General features: G+C 40.4%; 1 protein-coding gene across 1 annotated transcript in view; it reads right to left on the reverse strand.

Moving 5' to 3' along the window:
- Positions 1–19,147, reverse strand: part of LOC116521906 (rap guanine nucleotide exchange factor 4) — a 72,725-nt gene that overhangs the window by 5,974 nt on the left and 47,604 nt on the right. Inside the window, exons 17-22 of the mRNA XM_032236561.1 lie at positions 10,951–11,076; positions 10,000–10,178; positions 6,126–6,216; positions 3,512–3,562; positions 2,874–2,961; positions 2,487–2,551 (exon numbers count right to left, since the gene is read on the reverse strand). Coding sequence (XP_032092452.1) covers positions 2,487–2,551; positions 2,874–2,961; positions 3,512–3,562; positions 6,126–6,216; positions 10,000–10,178; positions 10,951–11,076 — 600 coding nt within the window. The remainder of the gene's footprint in view (positions 1–2,486; positions 2,552–2,873; positions 2,962–3,511; positions 3,563–6,125; positions 6,217–9,999; positions 10,179–10,950; positions 11,077–19,147) is intronic.

Consider the following 19,147-nt stretch of genomic DNA (forward strand, 5'->3'; position numbering starts at 1 on the left):
GAACGGATAGATTAAAGCCATGGTGACTCTGGGTTTGCTTCCCCCTCCAATCATCTCCTACATCTAGCCCTCCACCCACTGTTCCAGTCCAAATCTACAGCCTAGAATCATGGCAACAGGCCAGCCACATTACCTGCTAATCCGTTTCTGGACCAGGCTCCAATATTGTTATAAATATTCATACATATCATACAAAAACTGCTGTTTAAGTCACACTTTTTGCATAATCTCTTATGTTCCAAAAATGAAAGCATGCTTGCCCCTTCCTTTCCCCCCTATAAGGATCAGTATGTGAATTCCTTTTGTTCAGATCCATAAAGCCTGAACACTAATATGCGCACATTCACTAATCCTCATTTCACACCTCAAGGGTGAAGGGCCCCAGTAAATAGGAGAACCAGCAGTTGATGGCACCATTCTGAATTGCCAGTCGGAGGAATTTCGGCACTAAAAGTGCCCTGGGATGGCTTCTGGCTGTTTTCTGCAAAGGAGTATGGCACAGTTTTGGGGGAAGCCCTGAACTGAGACAAACGGTGTCAGCTGGAGAGGAATTTGGGGAACAATTTGGAGAACATACTTCAGCTTCAACCTCAATAATACACGGGCAAACAATAGATACAAACTCAAGGTAAACCACTCCAAACTCAATTGCAGAAAATACGACTTCAGCAACAGAGTGGTCAATGCCTGGAATGCTCTACCTGACTCCATTGTTACAGCCTCAAACCCCCATAGCTTCAACCTTAAACTGTTTACCGTGGACCTCACCCCATTCCTAAGAGGTCTGTAAAGGGGGCGTGCACCAGCATGCCTAAAGTCCTTGTCCTACAGTCCCCATTTATTTGTACTCATTTCCTTTGTTCATGTCCATGTTTATACTTATACCTGTTGTCTTGTACATGTTTGACAAATCAAATCAATAAATAAATTTGAGCCCCTTTTCTGTCACCTCAAGATGTCCATCACTGTTCCAGCCATTTCTAAACATGTCGTTTCTCCTTTCATCTCTGCTGCTGCCTAGGGATATCTGGATTACCCAGTCCATTGAAGTGGCACAAATTTGAACTGCATTTATTTTCCCACTGAGTCAAAAAGATTTGTTGGTGTGCTTTTGCATATCTGTCAAGAATCACAAGAATCTCCTCTGCCTTAAAACAGCATCATTCTTCCTGCAGTGTCTGCCTTTGACAAGTATGGTCTTAAGTCAAAGAAAGCTCACAGTATTTAATCATTTGATCAATTGAAAACTACCTTATGATTTAAGTGCGGCAGAGTCTCCCAATATACAAACACACCACAGATGTAACACAATGCACAGGGCTGTCAAACCTGGAAGCCATCTTTTACACTGGGCCTTCAGGCCTGCCATATTTTCTACTGTGGGAAAATGGGAGGGGGGATTATATGGGGTATGGGTGATATATAGTCAAAATAACGTTCCTTTCTCAGAAAGTCAAGGACACCTTGCCCTGCAGCTGCGATGGTATGACTGGGAGGCATCTCCAGTTTTGGATGGTGCCTGATTGGATCCTGTGATGGACATGTGGGTGCTGGGCAGGGACTTGGACTTTCTTTTGGGTGGGGAAAACCTGGAAACTTTCAGATTTGGGTTTTCCCAGATGTGCCAATATGACATCTTTAATAAAATGGAATTTTGAGGAAACTGAAGCATCGGAGTCTTCTTTCTTTCTTTGGGGGTGTTACTTGGAACCCTGACAAGGGCTTTGATACAAGACACACTACAATAGAGGGCATCAGGTTTTGACATAAGAAATAATACAAGACATTGCATAAAATCTAACCATGGTCAACAACAGCAATGCAGTAAACCTATGCTTGAATATTTTCAGACTATAATAGTGAAGATGAAAATTATTTTATGCGATACTCTCTCTCAGAATTTGCCATATAGGCTAATTTCAAAAAATTCTTCATTAACATTTAGTGAGATCTAGAATGTGTTTTATGTCTTGAATTTTTTTTAAAAAAACAGTAATCGGAAAAAAATTTAGTCATCAGCATTATGAAGTGGTACAGCCTTGAACATTTGCTGCTTTTGAAAAAGATGGAACCTACAACACTCTGGTTAAATCTTGGACACAAATTGGTGACAGAGGAAAATTAAGAGTGATGCCTAATCATGGAAGGGAAATTGCCTCGGCTTCATTCAATGAATAAAGCTAACCTGCAAGAGGAAATGAAGTGTCAAAAAGACATTATTCTGGATCCGTTGAACTAAAATTACTGGTTGATTGATAATGAGAAAGTTTTCTTGGCAATGGGATCTTTTTCAACTTTGAATTAATTTAACATCAGACAGCTTCTTGCTCCAATGCCTGCCCGCTAAGGCTCTTTTTCAACAGCAATAGAAACCCATTTCTATTTGCAACACATTCCAAAATCAAAGCTATTATTTTTCCATTGATTTCAGCACAATAAGGATGTCACTCATCAAAACATTTGCTTTGGGAATATGCATTACCTACCATTTTTTCAAAGTTCACCAGATTGTCAATAAAGGTCTTGTTACCTTCATACGTAAATGTCATGTCTGCAATATAAAAAAATCCATATAAACAGCAGAAATTTAATTTAGGGAATATATATATATATATATATATATATATATATATATATATATTAATTACATATTACATATTACATATTACACCTACTTGAAATATTTTCTTGTAAAAAAACAGTACTGTTTAACATATTTTCATAAATCCTATTTGCTAGATAAGTTAATGTTTAGATATATGGAGATATTTTTCCATCTTTATGAATTGGGAAACTACAGAGACAGGATCACATGTCTAATTTAAAATATCTCATTTTTAAAATTCATCTTTTCTTAACCTTTAGCTCGTTACCTTTGATGAGTAGAGGCATAAAGGGAATAATAGGGGGTTCCAGTTTAGCTACTGTCAGTCTGTAGGCCCTATGGTTTCTTGAAGGGTCCTAAAAAAAAAACAAAAGACAGAAAGAGGTATTGGACAAATTCAAATACATGTAAATTGCAGCCACCTTTTCTAAAAGGAGGTTTAGATTCTGAACTACGTTTTTATTTATTTAAAAAAAAGGGCTAACCATCTACCTGCAGCAAAAGTGGCCCTGTGGGGGTAAAATGTAACATGCTTAATTCTCTCATTTTTTCCCCATTCTTCTTTGTGCATTTGCTGATTCATCTCCATAAGCTATAAAACTAGGGTTCTGTAAAAATAGCGCATGAACAAATTTAAAGTTGGTATATCTAAAGAAGATGAAGTTTTTTAGATTTCCCAGATCGGCTGCAAGTAGGACAGACATTTTCTCAGAACAGGTTCCCTGAGAGTGTAATTTATTAGTCATATATGCTTGTTTTATCAGCACTGTTAACGGGATCATAAATTCTTTAAAGTCACACAAGGACACATCAAATGTAGAAAGTAGAGGGATTTAGAATCAAGTCCGGAAATCAAATGTATCCAGAATGTGCCATGCATAGAATTAAATCTGTATTGCCATTTACCATTAAGCTTTCAAACTCTGCATAGATCTTCTTGAACTTGCTTGGAAGTTTCTGCCAAGTAAAAAACAAAGAAAACATGGAATCCTGTTTCAAATATAGATTGCTTGATTTTTCTGAAAGCACAAAGACAGTTCAGTTGCCAGTTCATATTGTCTATGCCGACACAAAAGCATACCGTCCACCAGACCTGTTTGTAGGTGAGCAGAGTGACTCTGCCCATCTTCACATGAAGGAGCAGAGTGATTTGTTCCCAGTTCTCTAACAGGTCTGAGAGACTGAGATGGCAGAAAATCTTGTTCTTCCATCGCTCATTTACAACAAAGCAGCAGTGAAAAATACAGCAAGTTTCCTAGCAACCAGATTATAAATAGAGAACTCTGAAGCTTGGAGCAGATTTAGTTGCAGACCCCAAAATATCCTGGGAAATGGAGAGCGTTTTGCTCCTTAGTTCACAGAAGTTAAACAGCCGCAAAGGAAATTAAATTCCAGTCTGGATTTTCCCATCAGCCTTCTAAGGAAAGAGCCTCTTTTCCACATTCTTGTCGCTCCCATTTTTAACCACATCCCCACGTACAATAAATCTAGCAACATCGTTTCACAGATCTTCTTGGCAATGTTTACAGGCCTACTGTTTACCACACGGTTGCACATGGTTTCTAGAGATGCTGCAGAGTGCAAGCCTAACTCACGTAATACTCAGATTTATGTTACTACCTAAATGGTGTCACTTTCCAATAATAAGTTCTACAGTAATGTAGAGCGACTAATTTGGAATATGGGATGAAAGTGCCAGCCAAGCAATCAGGAGAGTATGAATGCTAATCCTGGCTTAAGTCAGAAGGTTTACTTTGGGCCTGGAATCATCTTTCAGCCCTAGAAAATGGCAGGGACATGTCCTGACAGTCACCAGAAGTCAAGACTGACTCAAAGGCAATAAAAAACAATCACCACCACCATATAACACACCCACACTCATGTCCCATGCTGACAGAACAGTATTGAACAGCGTTCTAGGTATTTCTCTTGTTGGTTGATTATTTGCGATTAAGAAAATGGTTTCGAAGAAGTCATAGGAAAACAAGACAAGTTACCACTAAATGGCATTGACACTTTCATGCTTGTCAGAATGTAAACCTCAAGGAGGGATGAAGGCAGTGGTGCAATTCAGCCGGTTCTATCCGGTTCAGGCGAACCGATAGTGGCGGCAGTGGGAAGCTCCGCCCACCCACCTGGATGTCATCACGTCTGGTTTTTGACGCTCTGCGCATGCGTGGAAGGTTCCGTTTTTGACACTTTGCGCATGCGCGCTCACGTTTGCGAAGCAGTAACGAAGGTAAGTGAATACCGCCCCTGGATGAAGGGTTAAGGAAAGGTAGATAAAGGAGAGACCGCCTCCTGCTGATTACCTCCCTCAGATCGATTAGATCTCACAGGTTAGGTCTCCTCCGGATTCCATCTGCCAGCCAACGTCGGCTGGCGACCCCCCGGCGGAGAGCCTTCTCTGTTGCAACTCCAGCCCTCTGGAATGATCTCCCTGTCGAGATCCGGACCCTTACTACCCTCCCGGCCTTCCGCAAAGCCACCAAGTCCTGGCTGCTCCAGCTGGCCGGGGGTCCTGTGAAATATCCAGCCCCACGGAAATTGTGAATGTTGTGGTTTTGTTTTTAAAGTGTTGTCTTTGTCTAGTTTTCCCCCTTTCCCTTGTCTATTGTGAGCCACCCGGAGTCCTTCGGGAGTGGGCGGCATACAAGACAAATCAAATCAAATCAAAATCTATGCAGGTTTTACTCTGCTACTCATAGCCGATTTTGGGGTGGTGGTATTCAGCTCTGTTCCTTTAAGCCATTGAGCCAATGCTCCATGATCATGTGACCAGCCTGAGACCACGTCACAGCGCATAGCATGCAGAGAAACATAGCATACTGTCACCTGCCCACCAAAGTGGTAACTATTTATCTACTTGCATTTACATACTTTCAAGCTGCTAGGTTAGCAGGAACGTGCAAGTTATAAATAAATGCCTGATTAATTAAGCTCCCTGAGAGGACTTTAGAACTAACTTCTAAAGAGACACGCAGAGAACAGGAACAGACCACCTAGAAAGGAATTTAGATTTATTTTTACAAGGGACAGTCCTTTGCCTGGCCTCATGGAAATTTGTTTTTGATACTGAGGGGCTTGGCAAAGACTGCCAATTTATGTGGGAGAAAAAGTCCAACATCTAACCCAGAAAAAGTCCCTGGATTTGAGATCTGAATAGGCTGGAGTGATTTTGATTTTTCCCCACTGAAACATCAAGACTCACGGTTAGGATGATCTTATACCAAAGGCACCTGCAGAGAAATCACTCTCAATGATGACAAATGTCATTCATTTGGATACGTGGGAAGAGAAGAATCATTTTGATGCTGTTTGAAACTGCAAATTAGATCTCTTGAATGATCCACTGAAAATATCCAAAGATCCACAAGCAGACTCAAACCTACTGTACCTTTTCTCTAACACCATAAGTATAAAGTACCTATCCTGCCAGCCTCGTCTCCTTTGCTATTCTAAAGAAACAGTAACACACAAGACAGATGAAGAAATTAAATCCTTGTAGAACTGCACTCACCTCCCAGGTCATTGTGAGGCGACTCACTGCAACGTTGCTTAGTCCCATAATCAAAGCAAGGAAAGAATTCAAGTTTTTATATTCCTTACAGCTGAAAGAAAAGAAGAACGCAATTTGAGAAAAGAAAGAATTTGATATGGAAAAAGATAATAGGAAGCCTTACTTCTGTTCTGCAAATGTGTTTGATTTTGGATTGTGTTCTTCTACATCTATCTTAATAATGTACATACATAAACATACTTGAACTCAGTCTGAGAATATAAAGCACTTTTGTTATTGCAACAATAAATAGTTGTCATTGCAGTTTATTAAATTAGGTTGCAATTCCAAGCATATTTACACAGAAGCAAAGGCCGTTTGGAATTGCCAGGAAATAACAATTTAAATTAGACCTTTTGGTGTAAGCAAGTTCTTCAAATTAAACAGCCAGAAATCCTGAACGAAGAAAGGTTCTAGCAATGCAGACACATTTTTTATTTGTATTCTGATGATTTAGTCATTCTGTTTCAGTCAATAACGATCCTTCTGTTATATTATTAAAAACTCAGTCTAGAACTACCAATCACACAGATTCTCATTTGGAAAAAAGGTTCTGTTTTCAATTAAGGATATTTTAGACAATAGCCTAATATGAACATTACTTTTTAGGTATGGCGCTCATATCTCCCTGTCTGCATCAGAACTGGGATGGGTAATTTGTTGCACACGTTGTTTAGCAACACAATTTTTGTTTTGTTTCATTTTAATAAAGGTAGAAATGGATGCAGGATGATTTGGGAGTCAAACATTCCCCTTTCTGGCTTAAAATCAATCTCCACCCTCCTCAAGCATTTGAACCTTTGCTGCCAAATCTGGGCAAGTTTTGAAAATGTTTATGTATGGAAATAAAAATAGTTTGCCTCCAGAGGGGATGTCCCACTACTATTTTCATCCTCAAAAATCTAGAGAAGACCAATAATGGAGTAAAAAAATAATTCACCCCTAGGATGTTGCCTTCCTTCCGGGACCTTCAACTACCTGCAGACCTATCACACCATCTCCCTCCAACCTCTTCCAATTTGTGCCAGGGGATTCCCAAGATAAACCCCATACCCCAAGCTCCTTTCTCTCAATGTTTAAGCACCTAGGCTAGGGTTCGGCAACATGACATGCTCTGGAGCCACATGTGGCTCTTTCATCCCTCTGCTGCAGCTCCCTGTCGCTCAAAATATGTGTCACAACTGCCAATATACAACACCCGCCAGCACATGATTTAGTGAGCTTTTCAACCCCCGGTAGGTTCTGTGGCTCCCGCTGTTTTCTTTTCTGTGGGAAACAGATCCAAAAGGCTCTCTGAGTGTTTAAGGTTGCCGACCCCTGATCTAGTCAGAGAGCAAACAGATTCCCAGAGTGGATTTCCTGTTCTCTCTCCTCATCTTCACTGCAGCTGCCTTAGCATTGTTGGAGTGCATTTAGCACAATGGGTCAGGATGTCACTTCCCTGAGGCATCTTGTTCGCACATCAGATGCTAGATTCCATTGGCTTTGAGTCTAATCCTGCAGGATTCTTCTTAACATCCCGAAGTGAACAAGCCTGTATTTTACTTGCCCCTTATTGCTTATATAGGACGCCACTGCTCCTCTAAGCTTAAGAGATTACATTTACTACATCAATCGCGTAGTAGAAAATAACCTTTACAATTTGAATATGAACAATGCAGGCCTAAATGAGAAAAGAGAAGGGGTTTGCCAGTGTACCTAGTCAACCTAATGAGCAAATGATGAGGGTCTTGAATATATTACCATGCTTTATGAAATAAGACAATCTTACAGCTGTGCAATTTACGAAAGAGTCATCCGATCAGGGCATTTAGACACCTAGATTGAGCCAAACCGGCTTGCCTGTGTGGTACAATCTCAGACTGGGGAAGCTGAAATGGAGGTGAAGAAGAACCTATGGCTATGTCTCCTCACATTTAGGTAGGAGAGAGGCTGAAATGGCAGCCTATCAACTTTGGCCTTGTCTTTCCCTTCATCCCACTCTGTGAAAGAACCTAGGAGCTGACCCAGAACTCTAGGAATGTGCTTTTGTGAGTGCAGGAACTTCTGGGGGCAGAGCATTTGAGCTACTCAATTTGCCAAGGCAAATATATTTTTAAAAAAACATAGAAGCAAACAGAAAGTTGAATTCCAAGACACCAACACAAATAGACTAACTATAGCTCATTGTCTCAATAATAATAATGTATTTTCTATTATTTTTTTCTTATTAAAACACACAGATATATCGGCAGATGGAAGTTGTACCAACGGTTCAGTTGTATAACATTTTCTCCGCGAATTATTAAGAAAAGGAATTCACTTTTCTTCTTTTCGGTATACACTACTGCCCTCTACTGGATATAATAGAGAACAAAAAAAAATCAAGATGTATACAGTAAAAAAAGGTGGCGCAGTGGTTAAATGCAGCACTGCAGGCTACTGCTAGATCAGCAGGTCAGCGGTTCAAATCTCACCGGCTCAGGGTTGACTCAGCCTTCCATCCTTCCGAGGTGGGTAAAATGAGGACCCAGATTGTTGGGGGCAATATGCTGACTCTCTGTAAACCGCTTAGAGAGACCTGAAAGGCCTATGAAGCGGTATATAAGTCCACTGCTATTGCTATTGCTATTGTTTCTATTGTGTTAGCTCTCCGTGCTGAGAAGGACTAAAGACACCTTCTGGCATGTTGGATATGTATTCATTATGTATAGATTTGAACAGAATTGAGAGCCAGCCTGCCACAGTTATGATCAACACATGAACCAATGAAACTAACGTCCAATTGAGAATTTAGAAACTTACCTTTTGTGATTTACTTAAACCACTGTTAATTTAAATTTAAAAGGACATGTGCCGCTATACACATTCCATCCCAAATTATTAAGATAACTAAGGCCAAGCTAATGACTAGTGCAATTTTTCTCAATCTTTCCAACGTTAAGATGTGTGGACTTCAACACCCAGGCTTCCATTTCTATGTATACAGCCTGACAAATTCTGGGAGTTGGACCACACATCTTAAAGTTGCAAAGATTGAGACACGCTGTACCCCTGCAACCTTCCTCATCTTAATATCTCCAGATGTGTTCTCCCACTGATCATCAATCCAAGTCCCTTAAATTGTTAGCTATGGATAATGAGATGTGTAGCCCAATTCATCTAGAACACGGGTTTCAAACTTGCCACATCACATTATGGTCACATGACATATTGCGAATTTCCCCTCCCCTTTGCTAAACCAGGTGTGGGTGTGGCCAGTATGTGACACATTCAGCCAGTGGGCCACAAGTTTGACACCCCTGATCTAGAAGATACAAGGTTGAGAAGAGTGTTCTAGAACATTTAGATATATAAAGTTGAAGCACAGAGTTGTGTAAAACATTTGTGTAATAAAATAAAAGAGCCGAGGTGGCGCAGTGGTTAGAGTGCTGTACTGCAGCCACTTCAGCTGACTGTTATCTGAAGTTCGGCGGTTCAAATCTCACTGACTCAGCCTTCCATCCTTCCGAGGTGGGTAAAATGAGGACCCAGACTGTGGGGCGATATGCTGACTCTGTAAACCGCTTAGAGAGGGCTGAAAGCCCTATGAAGCGGTATATAAGTCTAACTGCTACTGCTATTGCTATAATTAATGTTCTGGGCAAATCCATCCTAACCTCAAACCAGTTCATAGGTTAGGAAGACATTTTCCCTCAAGTAGATTTAGCTTAATAGCTTCATACAAAAGAAAAATAATCCATGCTTGCCAAATTTATTGTGCTTTGATGTCCTTTTTATGGTGAAGGCTCTACTGTCATCCTTGTGAGAGAGTTACCAGGCCTACTGCAATCTATTGGAGTTGGATTATACTCACTGGGCTGCTATTTTAATAAATTTCTTCAGGAGTTGAACCCGTTTGCTGAGCTGGGAGCAAAGACAAATCTCGGTCACAACCCAGAACTGGATTTCATTAAATCTCCGTAAAAATAAATCCAGATTGGCAGTTGTCTTTTTAAAATTGTGCCGCCCAAACGTATGGTAAATCAGTTCCAGCTAGAAAACAGAAAGGAAGGGGAAAACGGAAGTCATTAAAAACTTAAAAAAAAAAAAAAGCAATAGTTAACTTTCAAAATGTTGTGTTTTGGCTGAAAATGGCTGAATTGAATATCTTTTGGTTTGTCTTCCTTCTGGAAGGTTTTGATTCCTTCCTTCTTGATTTGAAATAAATAGGGTTTACCATTATGATTGAACTGGACAAACCTCAATTAGCAAAATTGTATTCAAACCATGATTTGAAACCACGACTTCAAATTAAGGTGTGGACTGCATTTTGGTTTACATTAATTACTGATATGGATGTTAAAACAAATTATAGTTATTTCATACTGTGTGAGTTGCAAAGTGTAGCTTCTGCTATAAAATATAGGTTAGCTTGGAATTTCGTCTTTATTCCCTCACTCTCACATTCTCAATCAAGATGGATATGCCATAACTTAATAAGCTGTACTAGTTTCTCCCCATAACACAAGATAAATGTGCGACTATTGTTTAAATAAAGTAAAATTCCTATATTCAAAAACTTGCAGCATAATACAAGCTTAGCTTCTTCTCTGTACATGATTTTTATGATTAAAAAAGGCATGAAGTCAATTACATTTGAAGATAAATGATTTGCATAATCATTTCACTTGTGAGTTTTTCCCATAGATCCCCCCCCCCCCCAGCTTCATAATTGGCAGAAAATGTACAGATCTTCAATCTATCCTACCACTTTTTGGTATAAATGTAGACAGTTCAAAAGCATATGGACGTTCACTCTTTTTACCTCATGAACGCAGTTGAAAAGTTCCCACTCAAAAATGGTCATTTGGTATGCTAGATCTTTAGAGCTCATGAGTTCAAAAGTTCCCATTGTCCCCGTCGATGGGCCTTCTTGTTCCTGTAGTGGTATCTAGGACAAATAAGAATATAATCCTAAGAACTACAGAACTTTGCTGTTCATCGGAATTCATGCTCCTTTTGAGATTCCCAGTTTAATATGTGACCATCCGTCACAACATCCAAGAACTGAAATGAAAGATTCTCTTCAGAGGAAATAATTTCTTCAAACATGGCAGAAAAAGCATGACCATACTACAATAGAGAAATGCACAACTTATTTTGCTGCATTATCATGTCTGTCTGTCTGTCTGTCTGTCTGTCTGTCTGTCTGTCTGTCTGTCTGTCTGTCTGTCTGTCTGTCTGTCTCTATCTATCTATCTATCTATCTATCTATCTATCTATCTATCTATCTATCTATCTATCTATTCATTCATATACACCAGGGGTGGGTTTCTCGCCCCGTTCCAACTGGTTCAGTTGGAACGGGGCCGGCGGCGTCCTTGTGCACGCGCGCAGCGCACGCATGCGTACTAGCGTCTGTGCGATGCTCCAGCTGCTCCTGGAGGATCGCGCAGGCGCTGTATGCGTCCTGCGCATGCGTGGAAGCACAGAACTCGTCAAAACCGGGTAAGGAGCGCGGGCGGGCGGGTGGGCCAGTCACCGTTCCCCGAAGTTACTTACTTCTGGGTTCGCCGACCAACCGGTTCGCAGGGACCGCCGCGAACCGGTTGAAACCCACCCCTGATATACACAATATAACATACATTTACATTTAGGGGCATGCATATATACAGTACAACAAAAGCATACACATACTTTTAGATACACAACATTTTCATACATCAGTAAGAAAGAAATCTATTTCTATTTGCTACCTAAGTTTAAAACAATATATTTAAAGCAATTAGCTAATGGAAGCATTGTTGAAAGCATTGCCAGTGCTCATGGGAATGAACATAAATCAATACCTTCCGCTTAGTTTTTAAACCATTAGACTGATTGAGGAATGCCACTTCAGCCTCAATTCTCTCTTTAATAGAGGGAAAACATTGCACACTGCTGTTGCAAGGATTACAGAGCTCAATGCATGAAAAATTAAAAACAAACTAAAATCTGTCTTTAATTTCCCTCCAGATCTTCCTCCTCTGCAAAGAAGGCTTCTATTTTCCCATGTCATTCTCAGCACTTCTTGAAACACTTCTTTTTGTTGATGTCTTAAGGCAGAAGGTAGTGCTTCCCCCCCCCCCACCTCCTTCTCCCTTCTTTTATTTTTCTATTGCTCCGCTACCTTTCTGGCTGCTTCTGATTCTTAATTTGAAAAGATTCCTTTGGGGTTTAACAGAAACATAGGAAGCCAAGGACTGCTGGAGAACGATGATTATAGAATGAAAAAAGGAGGCACATCACACGGATTCTCAGCTCCTTTGTAATTAAACCAAATGTAAGAATCAACATCTCGACCTTGAAAATATTTCCAAAATGATCTTACCCATTGGAAAAAGGAAAGAAAATGCAATTTCTTGACAAATGTTAGAAAACAAGAAATGCAATAGCAATAGCAATAGCAGTTAGGCTTATATACCGCTTCATAGGGCTTTCAGCCCTCTCTAAGCGGTTTACAGAGTCAGCATATTGCCCCCAACAACAATCTGGGTCCTCATTTTACCCACCTCGGAAGGATGGAAGGCTGAGTCAACCCTGAGCGGGTGAGATTTGAACCGCTGAGCTGCTGATCTAGCAGTCAGCTGAAGTAGCCTGCAGTGCTGCATTTAACCACTGCGCCACCTCGGCTCAGGTGCACACGAAATGTTTGCCATTTCAGTCTGCAAGCCTTTTTTGGTCTATAAAAGACTGCACACATACTAAATATTCCTATTGAGAGGTCCTTGGTGCTTTCTGAGCTTGGTTGTTTTCTTGCAGACGTTTCATTACCAACCTATTTAACATTATCAGTGCTAGTAAGGAGTGTGATTTGCTGTCAGTTTATATTCTAGTAGCTTTCCCTCACAGTGTTGGTGGGGGTGGTCTTAGAGATTCGTTGGGTGGCCTGTTTACTGTTGGCGTTTCCTTGATTGGGGTATTGTTTACTTGATTGTTGGTCTGATGATAACCTTGGAGTTAATCTATGCTGATTTGGGTGCTGATTGCTGGGTGGAGAGGTGATTGGGTCAGCTGGTTGGTTGTGTCTTCTGCATAGTCTATCGTTGTTAATGTCCATGCGTCTATTGATGGCTAATTTGTCAGACTGCCCAGGCTTCTAGAAATTCCCTGGCTAGTTTTTTGGACTTGGCTTGGTCTACGATTGTCACATTTTCCCAACTGAAACGATAGTTAAGTCTGTCTACATGTTGTGAAATTGAAGAGTTTTCATTGTGTCTTCTGGTGGTTGGTGTTCATGGATGCCACTCTTCTGCCTGTTTGTCCTTCATAGCGGTTGTTGCAGTCATTACATTGTATATTGTATATGACTCCTGTTTTTCTTCTTCTGGGGTTGCTAGATCTTTTAGTTTGCTTAGAATGCTTAAAAAGGCTTCAGTTGGCTTGTCCCAAAGATGCTTTTTCAAGAGGCAACTGGACTTTCTGGCTTTTCTTTGAAGACTTTTCACTTCTCATCCAAGAAGCTTCCTTTGGGACAACCATGACCTGGATGACTGAGAATCTCCATAGACCTTTAGTTATGTGCTATGCTGACTCCATGTGGTTATAGTAGTCGGTTGGTGATTTCTGAGATTTTCTTGATATATGTCAGCGTAATCCTTTTTAAGGTTTATGTTGGCTGTGCTGTATTGGGTTGACTGGTCAGGGACTTTTTGATAAAGATGTGTGGATATCAATTTTCTTGGAATATGTTATATAGATGTATATAAATTTTGGCCCTGGACAATCTGGAATGGCACCGCATGCGGTAGGATCTAAGCATTGTACACAAAATTGTCTGCTACAACGTCCTACCTGTCAATGACCGTGGCACGACAAAACCGCGCTCGACTAAAGCGCGCCCGATTAAACCGCGTCGCTGACGTCATCAACAGGGCGACAACAGCGAGCGCGGAGAAAGAAGGGTGCTTTAAATAGCGCTTTGAAAGCAAGCCGATTCAAGTTAAGGTAAGGGTTAGGTTTAGGGTTAGGTTAAGGGTTAGGGTTAGGTTTAGGGTTAGGTTAAGGGTTAGGGTTAGGTTTAGGATTAGGTTAAGGGTTAGGATTAGGTTTAGCGTTAGGTTAAGGGTTAGGTTTAGGGTTAGGTTAAGGGTTAGGGTTAGGTTTAGGATTAGGTTTAGGGGGGGTTAGGTTTAGGTTTAGGGGTTAATTTTAGGTTTAGCGTTTACAGCGTGCTTTTTTATCCGCGCTGTTGTCGCGCTGTGATGACGTCAGCTACGCGGTTTCGTCGAGCGCCCTTTAGTCGAACGCGGTTTTGTGGTGGAACCGTCAATGACTACTTCAGCTTTAACCACAATAATACACGATCAAACGATAGATACAAATGCAAGATAAACCACTCCAAACTCGATTGCAGAAAATGCAACTTCAGCAACAGAGTGGTCAATGCCTGGAATGCTCTACCTGACTCCATTGTTACAGCCTCAAACCCTCACAGCTTCAACCTTAAACTGTTTACCGTGGACCTCACCCCATTCCTAAGAGGTCCGTAAAGGGGCGTGCATAAGCGCATCAGCGTCCCTACCATCCCTGTCCTACTGTCCCCATTTATTTGTATTCATTTCTTTGGTTGATATCCATGTTCATACTTATACATGCTATCTTGTCCATGTTTGACAAATAAATAATAAATAATAATATAATAAATAAAATTCATTTTTTCTATTGCTTACTATTGCTTTTGCTTACAATAGCAACAGATGATGAGAAGCAGCATTTCTGATTCTTTTTGACTTATGAATTGCACACAGTCACATGACAGCACTTTATATCTAAGTACACTGACCATATTTCTTGGAAAAATAAAGGGCAACCTGAAATCTGAACAAGCTTCCCGAGGATAAAAAACAAGGATAGCTTTCCAAAATAAAGGCCCTTCTTTTATAATAAAAAGATGTACTTATAAGGGATTTCTGAAGGAAAAGGAAGGAAGATGGAAGTTGATATTTCATGTTTCTGTGACTAACATGATTAAAACATTACAATAAAGGTAAAGGTTCCCCTCGCACATATGTGCTCGTCGTTCCCGACTCCAGTGGGTGGTGCTCATCTCCGTTTCAAAGCCAAAGAGCCAGCGCTGTCCGAAAACGTCTCCGTGGTCATGTGGCCGGCATGATTAAACGTTGAAGGTGCACTGAACACTGTTACCTTCCCACCAAAGGTAGTTCCTATTTTTCTACTTGCATTTTTTTACATGCTAGGTTGGCAGAAGTTGGGACAAGTAACGGGAGCTCACTCCATTACATGGTGCTAGGGATTCAAACCACCAAATTGCTGACCTTATGATCGACATAAAAAAACATTAAACAAGTCTGAAAGGGTAATTTATTGCTGACACTTAACAGTAGTTTTAAAATAGGAAGGCTTACAGTTTTACTTTTCTGGGATTATGTTTCTTCCAGAATGATTTTCCTTTTGAAAGTGAACGTAAAAATCGTTCTGTACTCTTATCGTTTTTACTTTTATTTCAATAGTTTCACTTAGTTGGTCAATTCCAGAGGCAGCTACATGTCCAGTTTCTTTTTATTCCACCAGAGGGCAGTGCAATCCATTCACATTTGTTTTCTTCCTCTTCTTCATGTTACTTTAAACAAGCATTGAAATATGGGCTGTTACTATCCAGACGCTCAGTAGAAACAATCCTAGAATATATTTGGAAGAATGGAACCAAACGCTGGCTCAGACCAGACTGCATTTCTTCTCTCCTCTCTTTTCCTAGCTGTGTCATAGAGAAAAGATTGGAAACTTCTTGTTTCTATCTAAGGAGCTTCTCATTCAAGTTTTAAAGAGGCAACTGGACTTCCTTGTTTTTCTCTGAAGACGCTTCTCATCCAAGAAGCTTCTTCAGCTCTGACTGGATCAGTGGTGGGATTTAGCCAGTTTGCAACTATTCTGGAGAACCGGTTGGTAACTTTCTAAGTAGTTCAGAGAACCAGTTGTTGGAAGAAATCTCCTTTTGTTTTTTTCCACTTTACAGGGCTAATCTTGTAAGGAAGGCAGGAAGGAAACATTCTAGTGTTGTTTCTAGCCTAATCTTTATTGACCTGTTTACAGAAACTGCCTCTCTGGTTAATCCTTATTACATTAGAGCTAAGGCGAAGTGCTCATTGACCTGAGTGATCTTGAGTTGGCCACACCCACCCAGTCACATGACCACCGAACCCCACCTACTCAGATGGTCATTAGGGCAGAGAACCGGTTGTTAAATTATTTGAATCCCACCACTGGACTGGATGGAGGGGAATGGAAGGATTTATACACCTTGGAGACAGCTGGTCATTTGCATTCTTTTAGAGAATCATTAAGGCCACTTGGAAGTTTATCTATGTCCTCAGGGTCATCTGAGTAGTGCAAATGGCTGTGAAGCCTTTTTGGAACTGTTGAAAGGTCTGTGTTGTCGACTGGAGATAGATGATCTCCTATCCCTCCTCCCTCTGTGGAGAGAGGGCGGTTCAATTTTGACATAGGATAGCCCCTTTGACCCCTCTTTCAAACCAGTGGTCCCCTCTGTCCAAAATGTGGACTTTGTTGTCTTCAAAAGAGTGGACTTTGTCTTTTAAATGCCGATGGACTGCTGAATCTTGTCCTGATGTGTTTGTTCTCCTATGCTGTGCCCTGCGTTTATGAAGTGGTTGTTTTGTTTCTCCAATGTACAGATCTGCACATGTCTCACTGCATTGTACTGCATATGCTACGTTGCTTAGTTTGTGCCTGGGTGTTTTATCCTTGGGTGGGCAAGCTTCTACCTGCGTGTACTCTTGGGTATAAAGCGTGCACTTATGTTGTGTTGGCTGAAGATCCTCCTGAGCTTTTCAGATATTCTTGTTTGTATTTCTAGTTTAAAACTAAATGGAGTACCTTGAATTATTTAGACAATAAACACTGGGGATGTACCACACTTTAAGTTCCAAGGGGAAAAGGTACTTTGGTGTCTGTAAGAAACTGACACAGCACCCATCTGCAACTCCTTAAACCAGCCACATCTCTTCTCAGAATTGTATTCAAACCTGCAGTGCTATTCTGTCTAAAGATGTTCTTGGGATCAAGAGCCATAGGCAGATACTACTACAGCCACTTGGGTACTGCAAAGAACTGTCTTACCTTTGAATTCAATAGTGCACAGCCCGAGGAAATATATACCATATACTGTATTGCATCTCATGTTACTACTCTATTTTCTAAGGACAAAGTATTAGACAGCCCTCGCAAAGGTAGGGTAGAGAGGAACGCTTGTGGCCCATTCATTGCTATCAGGTGCCCAGAGGAGTAGGCAGAATAATAGGCAATTATTTTGTTCAATACTTCATTTCAATAGAATATTGGGATGAGCCCACCACCTTCCCAGCAGGGTGGTTTTACTTAGGTAGAGGCAGAGATGAGCAAATAGAGCTGAAAACTGCCTTCTCGTACAGGTAGTCCTTGTTTAGTGACTATTTGGTTTAGGAATCATTCACAGTTATGATGGTGGATGAAAAAGTAACTTTGCATTGTGCAAGGTCTGTTGAAATAGGCTCATAAGCATAGCCACAGTTTCACTTAGTGGTCTCTTTGTTTAATGACTGATTTGCCAGTCTCAGTTATGGTCGCTAAACAAGGATCATCTCTACTATCTTCACAGTGCCTGCTTTCAGCCTGACTGCTCAAAGCAAATGGCCCAGTTAAGGTGGGAAGGCCATGACTATGCCTCAAAGTAAGCAGATGTAATAATAGAAAATAAAAACTCTAGCCATTAATGCCAATTATTCCTTCTAAACTGAAAAACTCTATGAATACACTCAAGTTTGGTTTTTCTTAAACTATAGTCATATCTGTTCAGATGATTTCTCTTATATCTTTAAAATTTATACTGTTTCATTTGTTTCCTAGTATGATTTGATTGCTTATTAGTAACCTATGACTATCACTAAGTGCTGTATCTTATGATTCTTTCATTTTTTTCATTTATTTGACATTTATAGGCCGCCCTTTTCCCTGAGGGGACTCAGGGCGGCTTACAATTTGTAGGAAGGGAGTGCAAGACAAAACACAAAAAGAAAATGTGGAATATAATAAAATAAAACAATAAAACACAACATTCATTCAGCATTCGGGTGGGGCGAGATTAGGGTCTTATCCCCAGGCCTGACGGGATAGCCAGATCTTGAGGGCTGTGCGGAAGGTCTGGACGGTGGTGAGGGTACGAATCTCCACGGGGAGATCGTTCCAAAGCGTCGGAGCTGCTACTGAGAAGGCTCTCCTCCGCGTAGTCGCCAGTCGGCACTGACTGGCGGATGGAATTCGGAGGAGGCCTACTCTATGCGATCTGATGGGACGAAGGGAGGTAATCGGCAGAAGGCGGTCTCTCAAATAGTCAGATCCACTACCATGGAGGGCTTTATGAATGGTAAGTAGCACCTTGATGGATGATTATATTCTATTTTATTTTTCTTTAGGTACACTGAGAACATATGCACCAAAGACAAATTCCTTAGTGTCCAATCACACTTTGCCAATAAAGAATTCTATTCTATTATTCTATTCTATTCTATTCTATTCTATTCTATTCTATTCTATTCTATTTTTTAAAAAAAATACTTAGATTGTCTTCTGCTCACTCAAAAATCCTTAAATGCTGATGGAAGATAACATACTGTACATACCTCAAAACTCTCCTTAGAAATATTAGAATCTTTTATATCATACGGAGCTAGTCAGAAATGGATACAACTAAAAAAGATATCTCAAATGTGGTCAACTTTAATAATAAGCCCTATGGTACTATTTCAAAATATTTATTTATTGTATTCCTACAGTTTATTAGAATCCAGGCTATACGGTACTGCTTAAGTCATAACGAACATACATTTTTACAATTATTATACGACCAAAATAATTTTTGTATAGTAAATGTAAAATTATATCTCACTGTCATATTTTCTGCCTTTATCAAATCAAGTCAATCTTTAGTGTAAATCACTAACTAATCACATACTGTTGCCATGTAT

This window comes from Thamnophis elegans, chromosome 1 (genome assembly GCF_009769535.1).
Source record: "Thamnophis elegans isolate rThaEle1 chromosome 1, rThaEle1.pri, whole genome shotgun sequence".
Classification (NCBI taxonomy): Eukaryota; Metazoa; Chordata; class Lepidosauria; order Squamata; family Colubridae; genus Thamnophis; species Thamnophis elegans.